This window comes from Solanum dulcamara, chromosome 4 (assembly GCF_947179165.1).
Source record: "Solanum dulcamara chromosome 4, daSolDulc1.2, whole genome shotgun sequence".
In the NCBI taxonomy this organism is placed as follows: domain Eukaryota; kingdom Viridiplantae; phylum Streptophyta; class Magnoliopsida; order Solanales; family Solanaceae; genus Solanum; species Solanum dulcamara.
The window spans coordinates 12,025,241-12,044,643 of NC_077240.1; the positions used below are offsets into that span (position 1 = coordinate 12,025,241).

The window sequence follows — 19,403 nt, forward strand, 5'->3', positions numbered from 1 at the left end:
ATGTTGGTTAGTAGGGAGGTGAAAAGAGGAAGTTTTTTTCTCAAATGTGCAATTTTGGCTGGAAAATTTCACTTTGTGAGATTCCAAAAATGTACAAATTGTATATATGAAATGTGATTTATGTGTGTTCTCAGTATAACGGATGATCTACATGTCGAGTTCAACTTGGATCACTTTTGAGAGGCATTTCTTTAATGCAATTTACAGTAAATTGCATTTTGGAATATTATTTGTAAATAGCATTTCTGAAATGCAACTTCAAAGTCACATTTCTGAAATTTACTTTATAAAGGAAGAATAGGATAAGTGATCATTTATATATTCGAGTTCAACTTGATGTTTTTGTTGCATTACCTATGCAAGTTAAATCAGACAATCCAAATGTGAAACAGATTTCCAGAAGTCCTCATAAAAATTATTGCTAATTGTTCAAATCCACAGTTAGCTTATCCAGCTCCATATCATATATATAAGGGTCATAAGTTCACATACTCTGAACTTTTAGGGGCAAAGTAGAATTTCCAGTACTTCCAAGACCCTTCACAAAATTATCTGGCAGTTAAGTCCCACAGGGCTGAAAACTTGAAGATTTTGAGTAAACTATAGATAAACCCATCTGAAAAAATGGACACCCAATTTCTGGATAGACATAAACCCCAAGAAAACAGAGAGGAATAAACACTTGACTATGCTTGGCGCCTTTCTTCTTTCATGGCTGCCGTTTTTTACAGCCCCAACAACGCTATCCCTCTATCCATTCTCCCTCCTCGACCCTTTAACCTTCATTCACTTTTCAGCTCCACTTCAAGCGTAATAACTACCAAGAAGACCAAATGTAAGCAAAAACCCTCTTTGTTGCTTCATAACCCTTCAAAATCTCATTTTGTTCAACCCCTTTTGACCCCTCAGCAATTCAAGGACTCTAATGTGTCAGTAGATTCTGACACTAATTGTATTGATTATGCCAATTTGCTTCGTATTTCTGTTAGGTGTGGTGATGTTGAGCTCACCAAGATAATTCATCCTTCACTTCTCAAATTTGAAGAAGAGGATGTTTATTTGAAAAATGCTTTAATTGCAGCTTATATCAAATTGGGTCACTTGAATCTTGCTGAGAGAGTTTTTGATTCGCTTGGGAGCCCTGATGTTGTGTCATACACTGCAATTATATCGGCTTATGCCAAGTCGAATCGTCAAAGAGAAGCCATTGAGCTGCTTCTTGAAATGAGGGATTTAGGGATTGAACCAAATGAATTTACATATGTTGCTATTTTGACTGCTTGTATTCGTTCATTGAATCTTGCGTTGGGTTATCAAGTACATGGTCTTGTTATCAGATTGGGTTATTCGAGTTATACTTATGTTGTCAATGCACTTATGGGGTTGTATAGTAAGTGTGGTTTATGGGAGTTTGTCGTTCTTTTGTTTAATGCTATGCCACAAAGGGACATTGTTTCGTGGAACACTGTGATTGCTTGTATGGTTGAAGAGTCCATGTATGATAGAGCATTTGAAATGTATCGTGAGTTGCGGAGAAATGAATGCTTGATAGCTGATCATTTTACTCTTTCGACGCTTTTGGCTGCATCTTCTCGCTGTTTGGCGGTGAGAGAAGGCCAAGAACTTCACAAGCATGCTCTTAAGAGTGGATTACATGGTAATTTGAGTGTTAATAATGCACTTATAGGATTTTACACCAAGTGTGGAACCTTGAAGAATGTAGTGGATGTGTTTGAGAGGATGCCTGTGAAGGATGTCTTTAGTTGGACTGAAATGATTGTGGCATATATGGAATTTGGACACATTGATTTGGCGATGGAGATTTTTAACAGCATGCCTGAGAGAAATTCTGTTTCTTACAATGCTCTTTTGGCTGGATTTAGTCAAAATCATGAAGGGTTTAAGGCACTGGCGTTGTTTTGTAGCATGTTGGAGGGAGGAATGGAGTTGACTGATTTTACATTGACCAGTGTTCTTAATGCTTGTGGGTTGATGATGGAGAGGAAGATAAGCGAACAGATTCATGCGTTTATCCTCAAGCTTGATGTAAAATCAAATGATCGTATTGAGACGTCATTGGTTGATATGTGCACGCGATGTGGGAGAATGGACGATGCTGAAAAGATATTTCATCATCTGCCACTTGACCATGATAATTCAATTGCATTGACATCAATGGTATGTGCATATGCTAGAAATGGACAACCAGAAGAAGCTATTTCTCTTTTCTTGGTTAGACATTCAGAAGAATCACTACTTGTTGATGAAGTTGCATTGGCCACTATTCTTGGTGTTTGTGGAACATTAGGGATTCTGAAGTTAGGGGAACAAATCTATTGCTATGCCTGGAAACATGGTTTAGTGTCTGATACCGGTGTTGGGAATGCCATGATCAGCATGTACTCTAAGTGTGGTGAAATGCAAAGTGCAATTAAGACCTTTGAGGCTATGGCTACACACGATTTAGTATCATGGAATGGTTTGTTGACTTGCTATGTCCTTCATAGGCAGGGTGATGGGGCATTGGATACGTGGGAGAAGATGGAGAGGTTAGGAGTAGACCCTGATTCTATTACTTGTGTCCTTGTGATATCAGCTTATAGACACACTTCCAGAAATTTAGTTGATTGTTGCCAAAAGTTCTTTTCCTCAATGCAATCCTCATATAATCTAAACCCCACCTCGGAGCATTATGCAGGTTTTGTAGGTGTCTTAGGTTATTGGGGTCTGCTCGAAGAAGCAGAAAAGATAATTAGTGCAATGCCATTTGAACCAAAGGCTTCTGTTTGGCATACTTTGCTTGATGGTTGTAGGTTACACGTGAATGCTATCATTGGTAAAAGGGCCATGAAGAATATACTTTCCATTGTCCCACAGGATCCTTCTACTTTCATACTAAAGTCAAATCTTTACTCAGCATCTGGAAGATGGCAGTGTTCGGAACTTGTTAGGGCGGAGATGAGGGAGAAGGGTATCCGGAAAATACCAGGACGAAGTTGGATCATAATTGGCGACAAGGTTCATTCCTTCTTTGCTAGAGACAAATTGCATTCACAGTCCAAAGACATATACAGTGGCTTACAAATACTTATTCTGGAGTGTCTGAAGGCTGGATATGTACCTGATACAAGTCTTGTGCTTCATGAAGTGGAGGAGCATCAGAAGAAAGACTTCTTGTTCTACCACAGTGCAAAACTCTCTGTAACCTTTGGGCTTCTGATGACGAGACCTGGAAGACCTGTTCGCGTTATGAAGAATGTGCTTCTCTGTGGTGACTGCCATACATTCTTCAAATATGTTTCTGTTGTCACCAAGAGAGATATACACATAAGAGATGCTTCAGGTTTTCATCATTTTGTAAATGGTAAATGCTCGTGCAGGGATAATTGGTTCTGAGAAAAGAGATATTTTGATAATTTTTAGCTGTAGCTTTTATTGTTAATTTCAAGTTTTTGTTACTAATATTTTAAAATCTGTTGTTAGATATACAACAATAAGAATGTATTTACACCACGTAAAGAACTTTTAATCAATCAGTTTGACAAAAATACTTTTCTCTGTCTATAAAGTTTGAGAAAAGCACAAGACTTTGCATCTTCCTCTCTGATTTTCATTATATTCTTGCTTTTGAATGCTAAATCATTTTTTTTTTTGGCAAGTAAGATAATTCATTGATTATATTACCATGAGGCGCTGAAAATTTATGTACAAGTACAGCAACAAGAAATCTATTTGCTCCATTTTTTTTTAATAAGGGGTATATCTGTTCTAAATCAAAGTAGCACTAACTATAACCCTCTGCCTAATCTGAGGGCCTGTAGCAATGTAATGAACAACTAAGTATAAATAAAATTTCATCAGTTCCAAAAAAAATAAATGTATTTGCCCATATTGACAATACTTCACAACTTATAGCTCTAAAAGTGGACTTTTATTTTCATAATTGTTACAAATATTTCATCAAATAAAAGATCACTTGCCACAAATGCTTTCATCAAGCTCTCAGAAACTCCTTTACAACAAGGGTCAATTCCTTTAACTTCATGCCATCAAAATACTCACAGCCATGAAACCCTCCTTCACTAAAACAATCCACAACTTGCACCCCTTTTTCCTTCAACATCTTCGAAACCTCAATTTGTCGATCGATCAAAGGATTACCATCACAGTCAATCATCAAAATCTTCCAACCTTGTGTTTTCACTTGATCAAACAAATCTTCATTTGATAGAATCTCCACCATTGGATTACAATATGGATGATCGTGATCACTACCAATAGGCAACCCTAGCTCCCACATTATGTCACTCACATTAAGGGGCAACATCTTATCGCGAGCTAATCTTAATTCCAATTTTGTCCTTTCATTCCCGCCAAAAAGACTATGATATAAAATCAACCCTTTGATTTCTAAAGGCTTAAGGTATTCACTAACTCCAGCTACACGTAGTCCTACGTGGTACGCTATGTTGCCACCAGAACTAGTGCCCAATAGAAAACACTTTGAAAAATCGGCATATGTTTTCAACAACTCATTAGGGGTATTTTTGATCCAATGCAACGATTCCATGCAATCATCGTACGCTGCTGGGAGTCGATTTTCAGGGGCGTATCGATAATCGACCGATACAATTATTGCAGGAATTTTGGCTGCGAGTGTTGCACAAAACTTTTGTAAGATTGGTGTGTCTACCGTAATTGCCATTACAAATCCTCCACCATGAAAATATACTACAAGAGGAAGTTTATTTTCCGAGTTTAGTACCTCACGAGGGATGATAATACGAGCCATTGTGCCTTTAGTGGGGTTAATAACAAGATCTTTCATGTATACGATAGAGGAATCATTATCAATAATAGTGGTGGAAAATGGACGAGTTGGAATTTGCGAACGTGTGATAGAGCCATCAGTGTTAGGAATAATGCCCAAGTATCCATAAGGATCGACATTTGGATCAACTGGAGCAATTTGATCAGACATGACAATAATTAAATCGGACAAGTTTAGAAACAGACTAGTAATGGGGAAAAGTATGGGTGATGTTTGCCTTGAGGTTTTTATAGTATAATCTTATATAGACTACTTTAACATTTTGTGTTTTATTTTCTACATTTTCTCTTATTTTTCCCTTAAAAAAAAATCAAGAATCATTTAACCCTATGTGTTAAGAATTTGCTTTTGAACTACTGTTAACTTATTTTTACTGCTTTTAGTATTAAATGTTGGTGAAATTATAAGATTACAAATTACAATTGAAAAATAAAATGAAGAAATTAACTTCACTTCTTGGCTGAGGCGCGGATATCTCGCTCTCTTTAAGGAGATTCAAGCCCTCTGCAGTAAATCGTTTCACTGGTCCAGCAGTAGTCCTCTTGACTTGTCCCCTCCAGGATACAACAGCCTTATCACAAAAATGTAACTCAACAAACTCTGGACAAGAGTTGAGTTTAAAGCTCTACACAAAGAACACATCCCTTCAACTAATAAGAACTCTCTTTTTTATATAAACTTAACTCTCTCAATTTTTTCTTCTCTTATTCTTATTTCAAAACAAAGAAGACCTCTCTATTTATAGGAGAGAAAATCATACAAAGATGAAAAAATAATAGAATGCCATCATTATCATCATTTAGTGTACCATTATGATTTAGTGCACCACTTATTAGTGATAATTAGATTAAAAATACATAATAATATGATTTAGTGCACCACTTATTAGTGATAATTAGATTAAAAATACATAATGGAATGATTTAGTCTTGCACTAAATAAAGATGATAATGAAAGACATTTTTATGCACTAAAGAAAGAATAATAAAGATGACATTAAATGTCATCAATGGACAATTGCTAAAATTGCAATTTAATAAAATGTTAAAATGTTCACACACTAACATTAAATAAGACTTAGAGCCTGTTTGAATTGGTTTATAAGCTGTTTTCAGCTTTTTTGAGTGTTTGACTGGTCAACTAAAAGCTATTTTGTGCATAAAATAAACCCAAAAAATAATTAAGCATGTTTGACTTAATTTATCTAAAACAGCTTATAAGCTGCTTTCAAGCTTATAAGCTGTTTCAAATAAGTTAAGCCAAATATGCACTTAATCAATTAGTTGTTAGCCATCTATTATTATTATTTAGGAGCTAATTAGTGATTAAGGAATCTGCAAATCGTGTGCTTATAGTTTTCTTTTTATTTTAGATCTTAAATGTAATCTTCAGACAATCAATAAAAGTGTTCTTTTGCCGATATTTTTTCCACTTCTCTGCTTTCTAATATCTTGTACCTTCGAAATTTACCAACAATATAAAATATAATTTCAAATTGATCAAACTCCACCCTATTGCACAATTAATGGAGATTTCAACTTGAAAAGAAAAGGACAGTTTCCTAATTTTGACCAGAAAGTATACATATTTAACAAGTAATGACATGTCAAAGAAAATGACACAATTCAAAAACAATATTTTCAGATCCTTTGCATTCTAGCCAAGCATATGTGTATAAAAGAAATATAACTTGACCCAATAATAGAATGCCGTTGTTTGAATGTTAAATGACACTGACTTAGTATATGCAAGAAAATATTAAGGTGCGTGAAAGTGATAGAGCGATACTTATTTGAATTATTATTGTATGACGGGGTTTGGACTGTTTTTCTTCTACATTTGCTTCTTTCAAATTATAAATTTCAAATATCAATTTCTATATCTATGATATTTTGTAAATTACATGTTTACCTTGGCTTCCCTGCTTGGAAAATTAGAATATTTATTTAGTAAATACTTCTTCATCATGTGCAGAGAAGATGCTTATATGAGATTCAAGGTGTATTGGGAAATTAAGCTTTTTCCCAATGAGTTTTTCCTAATAAGGTTTTAATGAGGCACAAAATCTATAGGTGTTCAAGATATATATGTATATTATTTATTGTAAAGTTTTTAATGGACCACATTTCACATGAACATCCAAGAAAGATTGTTAAAAAGCAAATAAAATGGATGTCTCTATCTGCTTTCCTCTTTTCCCCTACCCCCATTGTCCTTAATCCCCTTAGTCAATTTTGGTGTCTCATCCTTGGCTATATATATCCACCTCTTTTCCCCTACCTCCATTGTCATTAATCCCCTTAGTCAATTTTGGTGTTTCATCCTTACCTATGTATATCCAACGAGTGTGTGCGATTAAATACACAACTCTAAAAACTCAGTATTCTCAATTTTCTCAACTCTCTCTTCGTCTGTTTTTTCCTCTAGTTTTTTGCTTATTTTTCTTATAATATTATTACTTTCATAATTTTTTTCATGTTTATTTGGTCAAATCTTTTGAAAAATCTTTTTAGAAAAATAAAATTTTAGAAAAATGAGAATTTCTTTTGAGAAAACAAGTTTCATGCATCTCACACGGATTGTCTTCTCCACCCCCTAATAGACTCCACCCCACTCCGACCCCTAGTCCCACCCCGTCCCTACCAGCCCATTTTCATAAATAATTATTTTTGTAATAATATTTTTATATATTTATCAAACATCATGTAAAAAAAAAATGTTATTTCTAGGAAAATAATTTTTATGGTAAATATTTTTTTTCGTACCAAACACACTATTAATATTAAATACTTTCTAATTTTAAATTTCTTCAAGTTTTTTTCTTTTTCCAAGAATCACCCTGACATTTCCTTCTCTATATATTTTTTTTTCGTTTTGAAATATCTGTGTTTACTTTGAGAACGATTACACAGACAAATACATTGAACTAACATCAAGAAGTGTAAAAAGGAAAAAAATTCTGTTCAACTATTGAAAGGACACAAAAGATAAAAAAGCAGTGCACATGTACAGTCCTTTTTTTTAAAACAAATTTAAGAGTCATTAATTATATATTAATTATATACGTAGAAAGACTAGCCTAAGCAATCTTTCATAAGAGGAAATAACAACTTGTCCATCATAATTAATTTGGTAAATCTTCCACCAAGAAAATAAGTTGAGTGCTCATCCTGCCATAGCACTATATTATGGGTCAATGGGAGACTACAGTTCATTAAATTTTAGTGAACATAAAAAAATGCCTTTTTTAAAGATATCTCGATAAAATAATTAGGATATGTTTAAACTAGTGCCATCACTATATTAGTTATAACAAAGTTGGATATATCATTGGACGAGGGGAAGAACTATAGCAAATAAAGTAAAAATCATTTTATTTTGATTGTTTATAAGCTATTGAATTTCTCCGACATATGATTGATAAACTAGTGAAGGGACTTCGAAAATTTATGCATGTTCCAATTTATTGAACTTTAATATATAATAAGAGCAATACTTTGCTACTAATTATTTGAAACTCTAAAAATCAATATCTAAATAATTCTTTCTCTTTTCTCCACGTATAGCTCTTATTGTCATAATTATTACAAATATTTCATGAAAAGATCACTTGCCACAAGTTCTCCATTTAAGCTCTTACAAACTCCTTTACAACAAGGGTCATGTCCTTTAACTTCATGTCATCAAAAAACTCACAGCCATGAAACCCTCCTTCACTAAAACTATCCACTACTTGCACCCCTTTTTCCTTCAACACCTTCGAAACCTCAATTTGTCGATCGATCAAAGGATCACCGTCGCAGTTAATTATCAGAATTTTCCAACCTAGTATTTTTACTTGATCAAAGAAATTTTCATTTGATTGAATCTCCACCATCGGATTACTATACGGATGATCACGATCACTACCTATAGGCAATCCTAACTCCCACAGAATGTCGCTCAAATTAAGGGACAATATCTTATCGCGGGCTAATCTTAATTCCGATTTTGTCCTTTCATTCCCACCAAAAAAAGCATGATGCAGTATCAACCCTTTGATTTCTAAAGGCTTAAGGGATTCACTAACTTCAGACACACGTAATCCTACATTGTAGGCTATGTTGCCACCAGCACTAGTACCTAAGAGAAAACATTTGGACAAATCAGCATATCTTTTCAACAGCTCGTCGGGGGTATTTTTGATCCAATACAACGATTCCACACAATCATCGTACGCTGCTGGGAGTCGATTTTCGGGGGCGTATCGATAATCGACCGATACAATTATGGCTGGAATTTCGACAGCGAGTGTTGCATAAAACTTTTGTAAGATTGGTTTGTCTACAGTAACTTCCATTACGAATCCTCCACCATGAAAATATACTACAAGAGGGAGTTTATTTTCAGAGTTTAGTACTTCACGAGGGATGATAATACGAGCTATCGTGCCTTTAGTGGGGTTAATAACAAAATCTTTCATGTATACTACAGAGGAATCATTATCAAGAATAGTGGTGGAAAATGGAGGAGTTGGAATTTGCAAACGTGTGATAGAGCCATCAGTGTTAGGAATAATGCCCAAGTATCCATAAGGATCGACATTTGGATCAACTGGAGCAATTTGATCAGACATGGCAATTAAAATATTGGACAAGTTAGCTAAAAACCGACTATAGTAATAATGGAGGAAATCAAGTGCATATTGGTGAAGGTTTTATAGCCTTTTAAAATCAACATTTCTTCCCGACATAGAAGCTTCCACAAATATTTAGCGAACATCGTAAAGCCACGTAGCATGCGTAAATTTGTGGACAAAGGGAATTGTTGGCAAAAATAAAATCGAATCGAAAATTGCACCAATCCATAAATTAAAGAAAAAAATCCGACTAGTTGTTTGATATGACTTGATTTGATATTGGGAAAAAAATCCGGACTATATTTGGATTGGTTTAGTTTTAACTTAATTAGAAAAGTCAATCCGAGACCAAATCAACCCGATATTATATATATTATTTTTAAAATTTATTTCATATATAAAACTATTTACTTTGATATAATTTATAAATGGTTCTTATATTTTTTCATAATTTTTAAAGATAAGTGTCAAAAACATATCTGAACTATTTTCTTTTTTTGAGTTTCATACCTAAACTATTGGAAGTGTGAGTTTCATACCTAAACTATTACTTATTAGTTTGAGAAACACACCTTTCTCTCTTTTATTTCACTCTGTGTGTACACTCTCTCTTTCATTTTAAAAATATTGTGACATCACACTCCACACGGACAAAAATAAAAATTAATTAAATTATCAAAATTAATTAACATTAAAGATTAAATTATTACTATTTTCCGTCCAAAAAAATTTATAAAATTAAAAATATAAAATATTTTTCTTACCTCACTCCACCACTTTCTCTCACTATACCTCCCCCCACCCCCCACCCCAAATTTTTTTTATTAAATTTCTTTTATAATTTTTTTAAAATTTCTTTTACTTCATCTCCCCCCTCTCCCCTCAAATACTAATTTAGATATTATTTTTTAAATAAAAGAAAAAATCTACCCCGACCTACCTAACCCTACGCTTTCAATTTTTTTTCTCATTTTGTGTTAGATATATGCATATGATTTTTGAAAAGTATTTTTTACTTGCCACAAGACTTTTCTTAAAATAAAATTTTTATTTCTGTTATATTCGGTACGCAAGTTGATAAAAATATTTCTAATACATGTACATATCTAACACAAAAAGAGAAAGTCTATATAAAAAAAATTAAGAGTGGAGGGTTAGATGGGGTGGTATAATTTTATTTTTTTTAAAATTAAAAATAATAATATTTTTTAGGAAGGAGCAGGAGGGGGTGAACTATGAATTTCTTAAAAATATTTTATAAAAGAAATTTAAAAATATTTTAAAAAATAATAGGACGTGGAATATTAGTTAAGTGGTGGTGGAGTGCGTAAGCAAAATATTTTGAATTTTATTTTTTTTAAAAAATATTTTTTAAAAAAAATCTCTTTTGGGGGATAGAAATACTGTAGTTTTTAACTTTTAACTAATATTAATATTTTATTTAATTGTTATCAAGGTATAATATTTTATCCATGTGGCAAGGTTTTTTCAAACAATAGAGAGAGTAGAGAAAGTATATTACACAGAGGTGTGTTTCTTAAACTAATAAGTGATAATTTAGGCATGAAACTAATAAGTGTCAAAAATACACCTAAATTATCCCGCTTTTAATAGTTTATGCATGAAATTAAAAAAAAAGGAATAATTTAAGTGTCAACATTTGTGTGCCTATAAGATACGTACAAAAGTCATAAAAAAATAGGTTTTTAGATGTCTTATAATAGAGAAATTTCAGCCTTAAGGGGCCTTACATGTCTTCTTCTACTCTGAAAAAATAGCTTGTAGTTTTCTTTCTTTAAATAGTGAAGTTGCTATTCCCCATAATTGACCATTCTAGAAAGAAATTAAAAAAAGGCAAATTCTAATCCTATTAGTTGCACAAATGGTGATTTTAGCTTTCAAAGAAAAGGACAATTTCCTATGTAACTAAAACTAAATATGAGAACTTGTACAGATTAAAAGGACACTAATCCTTCTCCAAGCAACCAGACAATCCCGAATATGAAAAAATTCTTAACGAAAAATGCTTTTTTAAATAGGCTCTAGCCTTTAAGTAGTGTGAATTTGAATCTGGGTTCAATGCATGTACCGGACATTTTATGAAAAAACAAAAGGAAAACTTTCCAAATTCAAAGAAGCAAACCAAAATTTTGTTCCCTTCTCCAGCTAATCCAAATTTCATTTTTTCAACTTTTTTCTTTCCAATTTATGATAATTATATTGGAATTTTATTCTCGTTTACTTTTCATTTGCCTGGTTTTTATTTCTATGGAAGCATCCAAAGTAGTTAATCTCTGGTTTTCTCTTATTAACAACTACTACGTACAATTGTCTATTCATGTGAATATTGATTTCTCGATACTAAGTTTAAACGAATAAAACAATTTTTAGTACAATCCGAAAATGTTATTATAATAACTTTAATAAGACATTTAGGCTTCGTTTGTTTTCATTAAAATATACAATCATGGAATGGTTTGTTGACTTGCTATGTCCTTCATAGGCAGGGTGATGGGGCATTGGATACGTGGGAGAAGATGGAGAGGTTAGGAGTAGACCCTGATTCTATTACTTGTGTCCTTGTGATATCAGCTTATAGACACACTTCCAGAAATTTAGTTGATTGTTGCCAAAAGTTCTTTTCCTCAATGCAATCCTCATATAATCTAAACCCCACCTCGGAGCATTATGCAGGTTTTGTAGGTGTCTTAGGTTATTGGGGTCTGCTCGAAGAAGCAGAAAAGATAATTAGTGCAATGCCATTTGAACCAAAGGCTTCTGTTTGGCATACTTTGCTTGATGGTTGTAGGTTACACGTGAATGCTATCATTGGTAAAAGGGCCATGAAGAATATACTTTCCATTGTCCCACAGGATCCTTCTACTTTCATACTAAAGTCAAATCTTTACTCAGCATCTGGAAGATGGCAGTGTTCGGAACTTGTTAGGGCGGAGATGAGGGAGAAGGGTATCCGGAAAATACCAGGACGAAGTTGGATCATAATTGGCGACAAGGTTCATTCCTTCTTTGCTAGAGACAAATTGCATTCACAGTCCAAAGACATATACAGTGGCTTACAAATACTTATTCTGGAGTGTCTGAAGGCTGGATATGTACCTTATACAAGTCTTGTGCTTCATGAAGTGGAGGAGCATCAGAAGAAAGACTTCTTGTTCTACCACAGTGCAAAACTCTCTGTAACCTTTGGGCTTCTGATGACGAGACCTGGAAGACCTGTTCGCGTTATGAAGAATGTGCTTCTCTGTGGTGACTGCCATACATTCTTCAAATATGTTTCTGTTGTCACCAAGAGAGATATACACATAAGAGATGCTTCAGGTTTTCATCATTTTGTAAATGGTAAATGCTCGTGCAGGGATAATTGGTTCTGAGAAAAGAGATATTTTGATAATTTTTAGCTGTAGCTTTTATTGTTAATTTCAAGTTTTTGTTACTAATATTTTAAAATCTGTTGTTAGATATACAACAATAAGAATGTATTTACACCACGTAAAGAACTTTTAATCAATCAGTTTGACAAAAATACTTTTCTCTGTCTATAAAGTTTGAGAAAAGCACAAGACTTTGCATCTTCCTCTCTGATTTTCATTATATTCTTGCTTTTGAATGCTAAATCATTTTTTTTTTTGGCAAGTAAGATAATTCATTGATTATATTACCATGAGGCGCTGAAAATTTATGTACAAGTACAGCAACAAGAAATCTATTTGCTCCATTTTTTTTTAATAAGGGGTATATCTGTTCTAAATCAAAGTAGCACTAACTATAACCCTCTGCCTAATCTGAGGGCCTGTAGCAATGTAATGAACAACTAAGTATAAATAAAATTTCATCAGTTCCAAAAAAAATAAATGTATTTGCCCATATTGACAATACTTCACAACTTATAGCTCTAAAAGTGGACTTTTATTTTCATAATTGTTACAAATATTTCATCAAATAAAAGATCACTTGCCACAAATGCTTTCATCAAGCTCTCAGAAACTCCTTTACAACAAGGGTCAATTCCTTTAACTTCATGCCATCAAAATACTCACAGCCATGAAACCCTCCTTCACTAAAACAATCCACAACTTGCACCCCTTTTTCCTTCAACATCTTCGAAACCTCAATTTGTCGATCGATCAAAGGATTACCATCACAGTCAATCATCAAAATCTTCCAACCTTGTGTTTTCACTTGATCAAACAAATCTTCATTTGATAGAATCTCCACCATTGGATTACAATATGGATGATCGTGATCACTACCAATAGGCAACCCTAGCTCCCACATTATGTCACTCACATTAAGGGGCAACATCTTATCGCGAGCTAATCTTAATTCCAATTTTGTCCTTTCATTCCCGCCAAAAAGACTATGATATAAAATCAACCCTTTGATTTCTAAAGGCTTAAGGTATTCACTAACTCCAGCTACACGTAGTCCTACGTGGTACGCTATGTTGCCACCAGAACTAGTGCCCAATAGAAAACACTTTGAAAAATCGGCATATGTTTTCAACAACTCATTAGGGGTATTTTTGATCCAATGCAACGATTCCATGCAATCATCGTACGCTGCTGGGAGTCGATTTTCAGGGGCGTATCGATAATCGACCGATACAATTATTGCAGGAATTTTGGCTGCGAGTGTTGCACAAAACTTTTGTAAGATTGGTGTGTCTACCGTAATTGCCATTACAAATCCTCCACCATGAAAATATACTACAAGAGGAAGTTTATTTTCCGAGTTTAGTACCTCACGAGGGATGATAATACGAGCCATTGTGCCTTTAGTGGGGTTAATAACAAGATCTTTCATGTATACGATAGAGGAATCATTATCAATAATAGTGGTGGAAAATGGACGAGTTGGAATTTGCGAACGTGTGATAGAGCCATCAGTGTTAGGAATAATGCCCAAGTATCCATAAGGATCGACATTTGGATCAACTGGAGCAATTTGATCAGACATGACAATAATTAAATCGGACAAGTTTAGAAACAGACTAGTAATGGGGAAAAGTATGGGTGATGTTTGCCTTGAGGTTTTTATAGTATAATCTTATATAGACTACTTTAACATTTTGTGTTTTATTTTCTACATTTTCTCTTATTTTTCCCTTAAAAAAAATCAAGAATCATTTAACCCTATGTGTTAAGAATTTGCTTTTGAACTACTGTTAACTTATTTTTACTGCTTTTAGTATTAAATAAGACTTAGAGTCTGTTTGAATTGGTTTATAAGCTGTTTTCAGCTTTTTTGAGTGTTTGACTGATTAACTAAAAACCATTTTGTGCATAAAATAAACCCAAAAAATAATTAAGCATGTTTGACTTAATTTATCTAAAACACCTTATAAGCTGCTTATAAGCTGTTTCAAATAAGTTAAGCCAAATATGCACTTAATCAATTAGTTGTTAGCCATCTATTATTATTATTTAGGAGCTAATTAGTGATTAAGGAATCTGCAAATCGTGTGCTTATAGTTTCCTTTTTATTTTAGATCTTAAATGTAATCTTCAGACAATCAATAAAAGTGTTCTTTTGCCGATATTTTTCACTTCTCTGCTTTCTAATATCTTGTACCTTCGAAATTTACCAACAATATAAAATATAATTTCAAATTGATCAAACTCCACCCTATTGCACAATTAATGGAGATTTCAACTTGAAAAGAAAAGGACAGTTTCCTAATTTTGACCAGAAAGTATACATATTTAACAAGTAATGACATGTCAAAGAAAATGACACAATTCAAAAACAATATTTTCAGATCCTTTGCATTCTAGCCAAGCATATGTGTGTATAAAAGAAATATAACTTGACCCAATAATAGAATGCCGTTGTTTGAATGTTAAATGACACTGACTTAGTATATACAAGAAAATATTAAGGTGCGTGAAAGTGATAGAGCGATACTTATTTGAATTATTATTGTATGACGGGGTTTGGACTGTTTTTCTTCTACATTTGCTTCTTTCAAATTATAAATTTCAAATATCAATTTCTATATCTATGATATTTTGTAAATTACATGTTTACCTTGGCTTCCCTGCTTGGAAAATTAGAATATTTATTTAGTAAATACTTCTTCATCATGTGCAGAGAAGATGCTTATATGAGATTCAAGGTGTATTGGGAAATTAAGCTTTTTCCCAATGAGTTTTTCCTAATAAGGTTTTAATGAGGCACAAAATCTATAGGTGTTCAGGATATATATGTATATTATTTATTGTAAAGTTTTTAATGGACCACATTTCACATGAACATCTAAAGAAGAGTGTTAAAAAACAAATAAAATGGATGTCTCTATCTGCTTTCCTCTTTTCCCCTACCCCCCATTGTCCTTAATACCCTTAGTCAATTTTGGTGTCTCATCCTTGGCTATATATATCCACCTCTTTTCCCCTACCTCCATTGTCATTAATCCCCTTAGTCAATTTTGGTGTCTCATCCTTAGCTATGTATATCCAACGAGTGTGTGCGATTAAGTACACAACTCTAAAAACTCAGTATTCTCAATTTTCTCAACTCTCTTTTGTCTGTTTTTTCCTCTAGTTTTTTGCTTATTTTTCTTATAATATTATTACTCTCATAATATTTTTCATTTATTTGGTCAAATCTTTTGAAAAATCTTTTTAGAAAAATAAAATTTTAGAAAAATGAGAATTTCTTTTGAGAAAACAAGTTTCATGCATCTCACACGGATTGTCTTCTCCACCCCCTAATAGACTCCACCCCACTCCGACCCCTAGTCCCACCCCGTTCAGACCAGCCCATTTTCATAAATAATTATTTTTGTAATAATATTTTTATATATTTATCAAACATCATGTAAAAAAAAAATGTTATTTCTAGAAAAATAATTTTTATGGTAAATATTTTTCTTCGTACCAAACACACTATTAATATTAAATACTTTCTAATTTTAAATTTCTTCAAGTTTTTTTCTTTTTCCAAGAATCACCCTGACATTTCCTTCTCTCTATATATTTTTTCGTTTTGAAATATCTGTGTTTACTTTGAGAACGATTACACAGACAAATACATTGAACTAATATCAAGAAGTGTAAAAAGGAAAAAAATTCTGTTCAACTATTGAAAGGACACAAAAGATAAAAAAGCAGTGCACATGTACAGTCCTTTTTTTTAAAACAAATTTAAGAGTCATTAATTATATATTAATTATATACGTAGAAAGACTAGCCTAAGCAATCTTTCATAAGAGGAAATAACAACTTGTCCATCATAATTAATTTGGTAAATCTTCCACCAAGAAAATAAGTTGAGTGCTCATCCTGCCATAGCACTATATTATGGGTCAATGGGAGACTACAGTTCATTAAATTTTAGTGAACATAAAAAAAAGCCTTTTTTAAAGATATCTCGATAAAATAATTAGAATATGCTTAAACTAGTGCCATCACTATATTAGTTATAACAAAGTTGGATATATCATTGGACGAGGGGAAGAACTATAGCAAATAAAGTAAAAATCATTTTATTTTGATTGTTTATAAGCTATTGAATTTCTCCGACATGTGATTGATAAACTAGTGAAGGGACTTCGAAAATTTATGCATGTTCCAATTTATTGAACTTTAATATATAATAAGAGCAATACTTTGCTACTAATTATTTGAAACTCTAAAAATCAATATCTAAATAATTCTTTTTCTTTTCTCCACGTATAGCTCTTATTGTCATAATTATTACAAATATTTCATGAAAAGATCACTTGCCACAAGTTCTCCATTTAAGCTCTTACAAACTCCTTTACAACAAGGGTCATGTCCTTTAACTTCATGTCATCAAAAAACTCACAGCCATGAAACCCTCCTTCACTAAAACTATCCACTACTTGCACCCCTTTTTCCTTCAACATCTTCGAAACCTCAATCTGTCGATCGATCAAAGGATCACCGTCGCAGTTAATTATGAGAATTTTCCAACCTAGTATTTTCACTTGATCAAACAAATTTCCATTTGATCGAATCTCCACCATCGGATTACTATACGGATGATCACGATCACTACCTATAGGCAATCCTAACTCCCACAGAATGTCGCTCAAATTAAGGGACAATATCTTATCGCGGGCTAATCTTAATTCCGATTTTGTCCTTTCATTCCCACCAAAAAAAGCATGATGCAGTATCAACCCTTTGATTTCTAAAGGCTTAAGGCATTCACTAACTTCAGACACACGTAATCCTACATTGTAGGCTATGTTGCCACCAGCACTAGAACCTAAGAGAAAACATTTGGACAAATCAGCATATCTTTTCAACAGCTCGTCGGGGGTATTTTTGATCCAATACAACAATTCCACACAATCATCGTACGCTGCTGGGAGTCGATTTTCGGGGGCGTATCGATAATCGACCGATACAATTATGGCTGGAATTTCGACAGCGAGTGTTGCATAAAACTTTTGTAAGATTGGTTTGTCTACAGTAACTTCCATTACGAATCCTCCACCATGAAAATATACTACAAGAGGGAGTTTATTTTCAGAGTTTAGTACTTCACGAGGGATGATAATACGAGCTATCGTGCCTTTAGTGGGGTTAATAACAAAATCTTTCATGTATACTACAGAGGAATCATTATCAAGAATAGTGGTGGAAAATGGAGGAGTTGGAATTTGCAAACGTGTGATAGAGCCATCAGTGTTAGGAATAATGCCCAAGTATCCATAAGGATCGACATTTGGATCAACTGGAGCAATTTGATCAGACATGGCAATTAAAATATTGGACAAGTTAGCTAAAAACCGACTATAGTAATAATGGAGGAAATCAAGTGCATATTGGTGAAGGTTTTATAGCCTTTTAAAATCAACATTTCTTCCCGACATAGAAGCTTCCACAAATATTTAGCGAACATCGTAAAGCCACGTAGCATGCGTAAATTTGTGGACAAAGGGAATTGTTGGCAAAAATAAAATCGAATCGAAAATTGCACCAATCCATAAATTAAAGAAAAAAATCCGACTTGATTTGATATTGGGAAAAAAAACCGGACTATATTTGGATTGGTTTAGTTTTAACTTAATTAGAAAAGTCAATTCGAGATCAAATCAATCCGATATTATATATATAATTTTTAAAATTTATTTCATATATAAAACTATTTACTTTGATATAATTTATAAATGGTTCTTATATTTTTTCATAATTTTTAAAGATAAGTGTCAAAAACATATCTGAACTATTTTCTTTTTTTGAGTTTCATACCTAAACTATTGGAAGTGTGAGTTTCATACCTAAACTATTACTTATTAGTTTGAGAAACACACCTTTCTCTCTTTTATTTCACTCTGTGTGTACACTCTCTCTTTCATTTAAAAATATTGTGACATCACACTCCACACGGACAAAAATAAAAATTAATTAAATTATCAAAATTAATTAACATTAAAGATTAAATTATTACTATTTTCCGTCCAAAAAAATTTATAAAATTAAAAATATAAAATATTTTTCTTACCTCACTCCACCACTTTCTCTCACTATACCTCCCCCCACCCCCCACCCCAAATTTTTTTTATTAAATTTCTTTTATAATTTTTTTAAAATTTCTTTTACTTCATCTCCCCCCTCTCCCCTCAAATACTAATTTAGATATTATTTTTTAAATAAAAGAAAAAATCTACCCCGCCCTACCTAACCCTACGCTTTCAATTTTTTTTCTCATTTTGTGTTAGATATATGCATATGATTTTTGAAAAGTATTTTTTACTTGCCACAAGACTTTTCTTAAAATAAAATTTTTATTTCTGTTATATTCGATACGCAAGTTGATAAAAATATTTCTAATACATGTACATATCTAACACAAAAAGAGAAAGTCTATATAAAAAAAATTAAGAGTGGAGGGTTAGATGGGGTGGTATAATTTTATTTTTTTAAAAATTAAAAATAATAATATTTTTTAGGAAGGAGC

The 19,403-nt window shown here is 32.9% G+C and overlaps 5 protein-coding genes across 5 annotated transcripts; 1 reads left to right on the plus strand and 4 right to left on the minus strand.

Moving 5' to 3' along the window:
• The first annotated feature begins 582 nt into the window (after nt 1-582).
• LOC129886268 (pentatricopeptide repeat-containing protein At5g03800) lies at nt 583-3,533 on the plus strand. Its single transcript, XM_055960873.1, has one exon. The coding sequence runs from the start codon at nt 712-714 to the stop codon at nt 3,394-3,396; it is 2,685 nt and encodes an 894-aa protein (XP_055816848.1). The 5' UTR covers nt 583-711; the 3' UTR covers nt 3,397-3,533.
• Nucleotides 3,534-3,901: 368 nt separating this feature from the next.
• LOC129884687 (carboxylesterase 1-like) lies at nt 3,902-5,059 on the minus strand. The gene has a single exon (XM_055958971.1). The coding sequence runs from the start codon at nt 4,979-4,981 to the stop codon at nt 3,995-3,997; it is 987 nt and encodes a 328-aa protein (XP_055814946.1). The 5' UTR covers nt 4,982-5,059; the 3' UTR covers nt 3,902-3,994.
• A 3,201-nt stretch (nt 5,060-8,260) lies between these two features.
• Nucleotides 8,261-9,512, minus strand: LOC129886271 (carboxylesterase 1-like). The gene has a single exon (XM_055960876.1). It carries the CDS (start codon nt 9,444-9,446, stop codon nt 8,460-8,462), a length of 987 nt encoding a protein of 328 aa, XP_055816851.1. The 5' UTR covers nt 9,447-9,512; the 3' UTR covers nt 8,261-8,459.
• Nucleotides 9,513-13,346: 3,834 nt separating this feature from the next.
• Nucleotides 13,347-14,493, minus strand: LOC129884688 (carboxylesterase 1-like). The gene has a single exon (XM_055958972.1). It carries the CDS (start codon nt 14,424-14,426, stop codon nt 13,440-13,442), a length of 987 nt encoding a protein of 328 aa, XP_055814947.1. The 5' UTR covers nt 14,427-14,493; the 3' UTR covers nt 13,347-13,439.
• Nucleotides 14,494-17,029: 2,536 nt separating this feature from the next.
• LOC129886272 (carboxylesterase 1-like) lies at nt 17,030-18,261 on the minus strand. The gene has a single exon (XM_055960878.1). It carries the CDS (start codon nt 18,196-18,198, stop codon nt 17,212-17,214), a length of 987 nt encoding a protein of 328 aa, XP_055816853.1. The 5' UTR covers nt 18,199-18,261; the 3' UTR covers nt 17,030-17,211.
• Between the last annotated feature and the right edge of the window lie 1,142 nt (nt 18,262-19,403).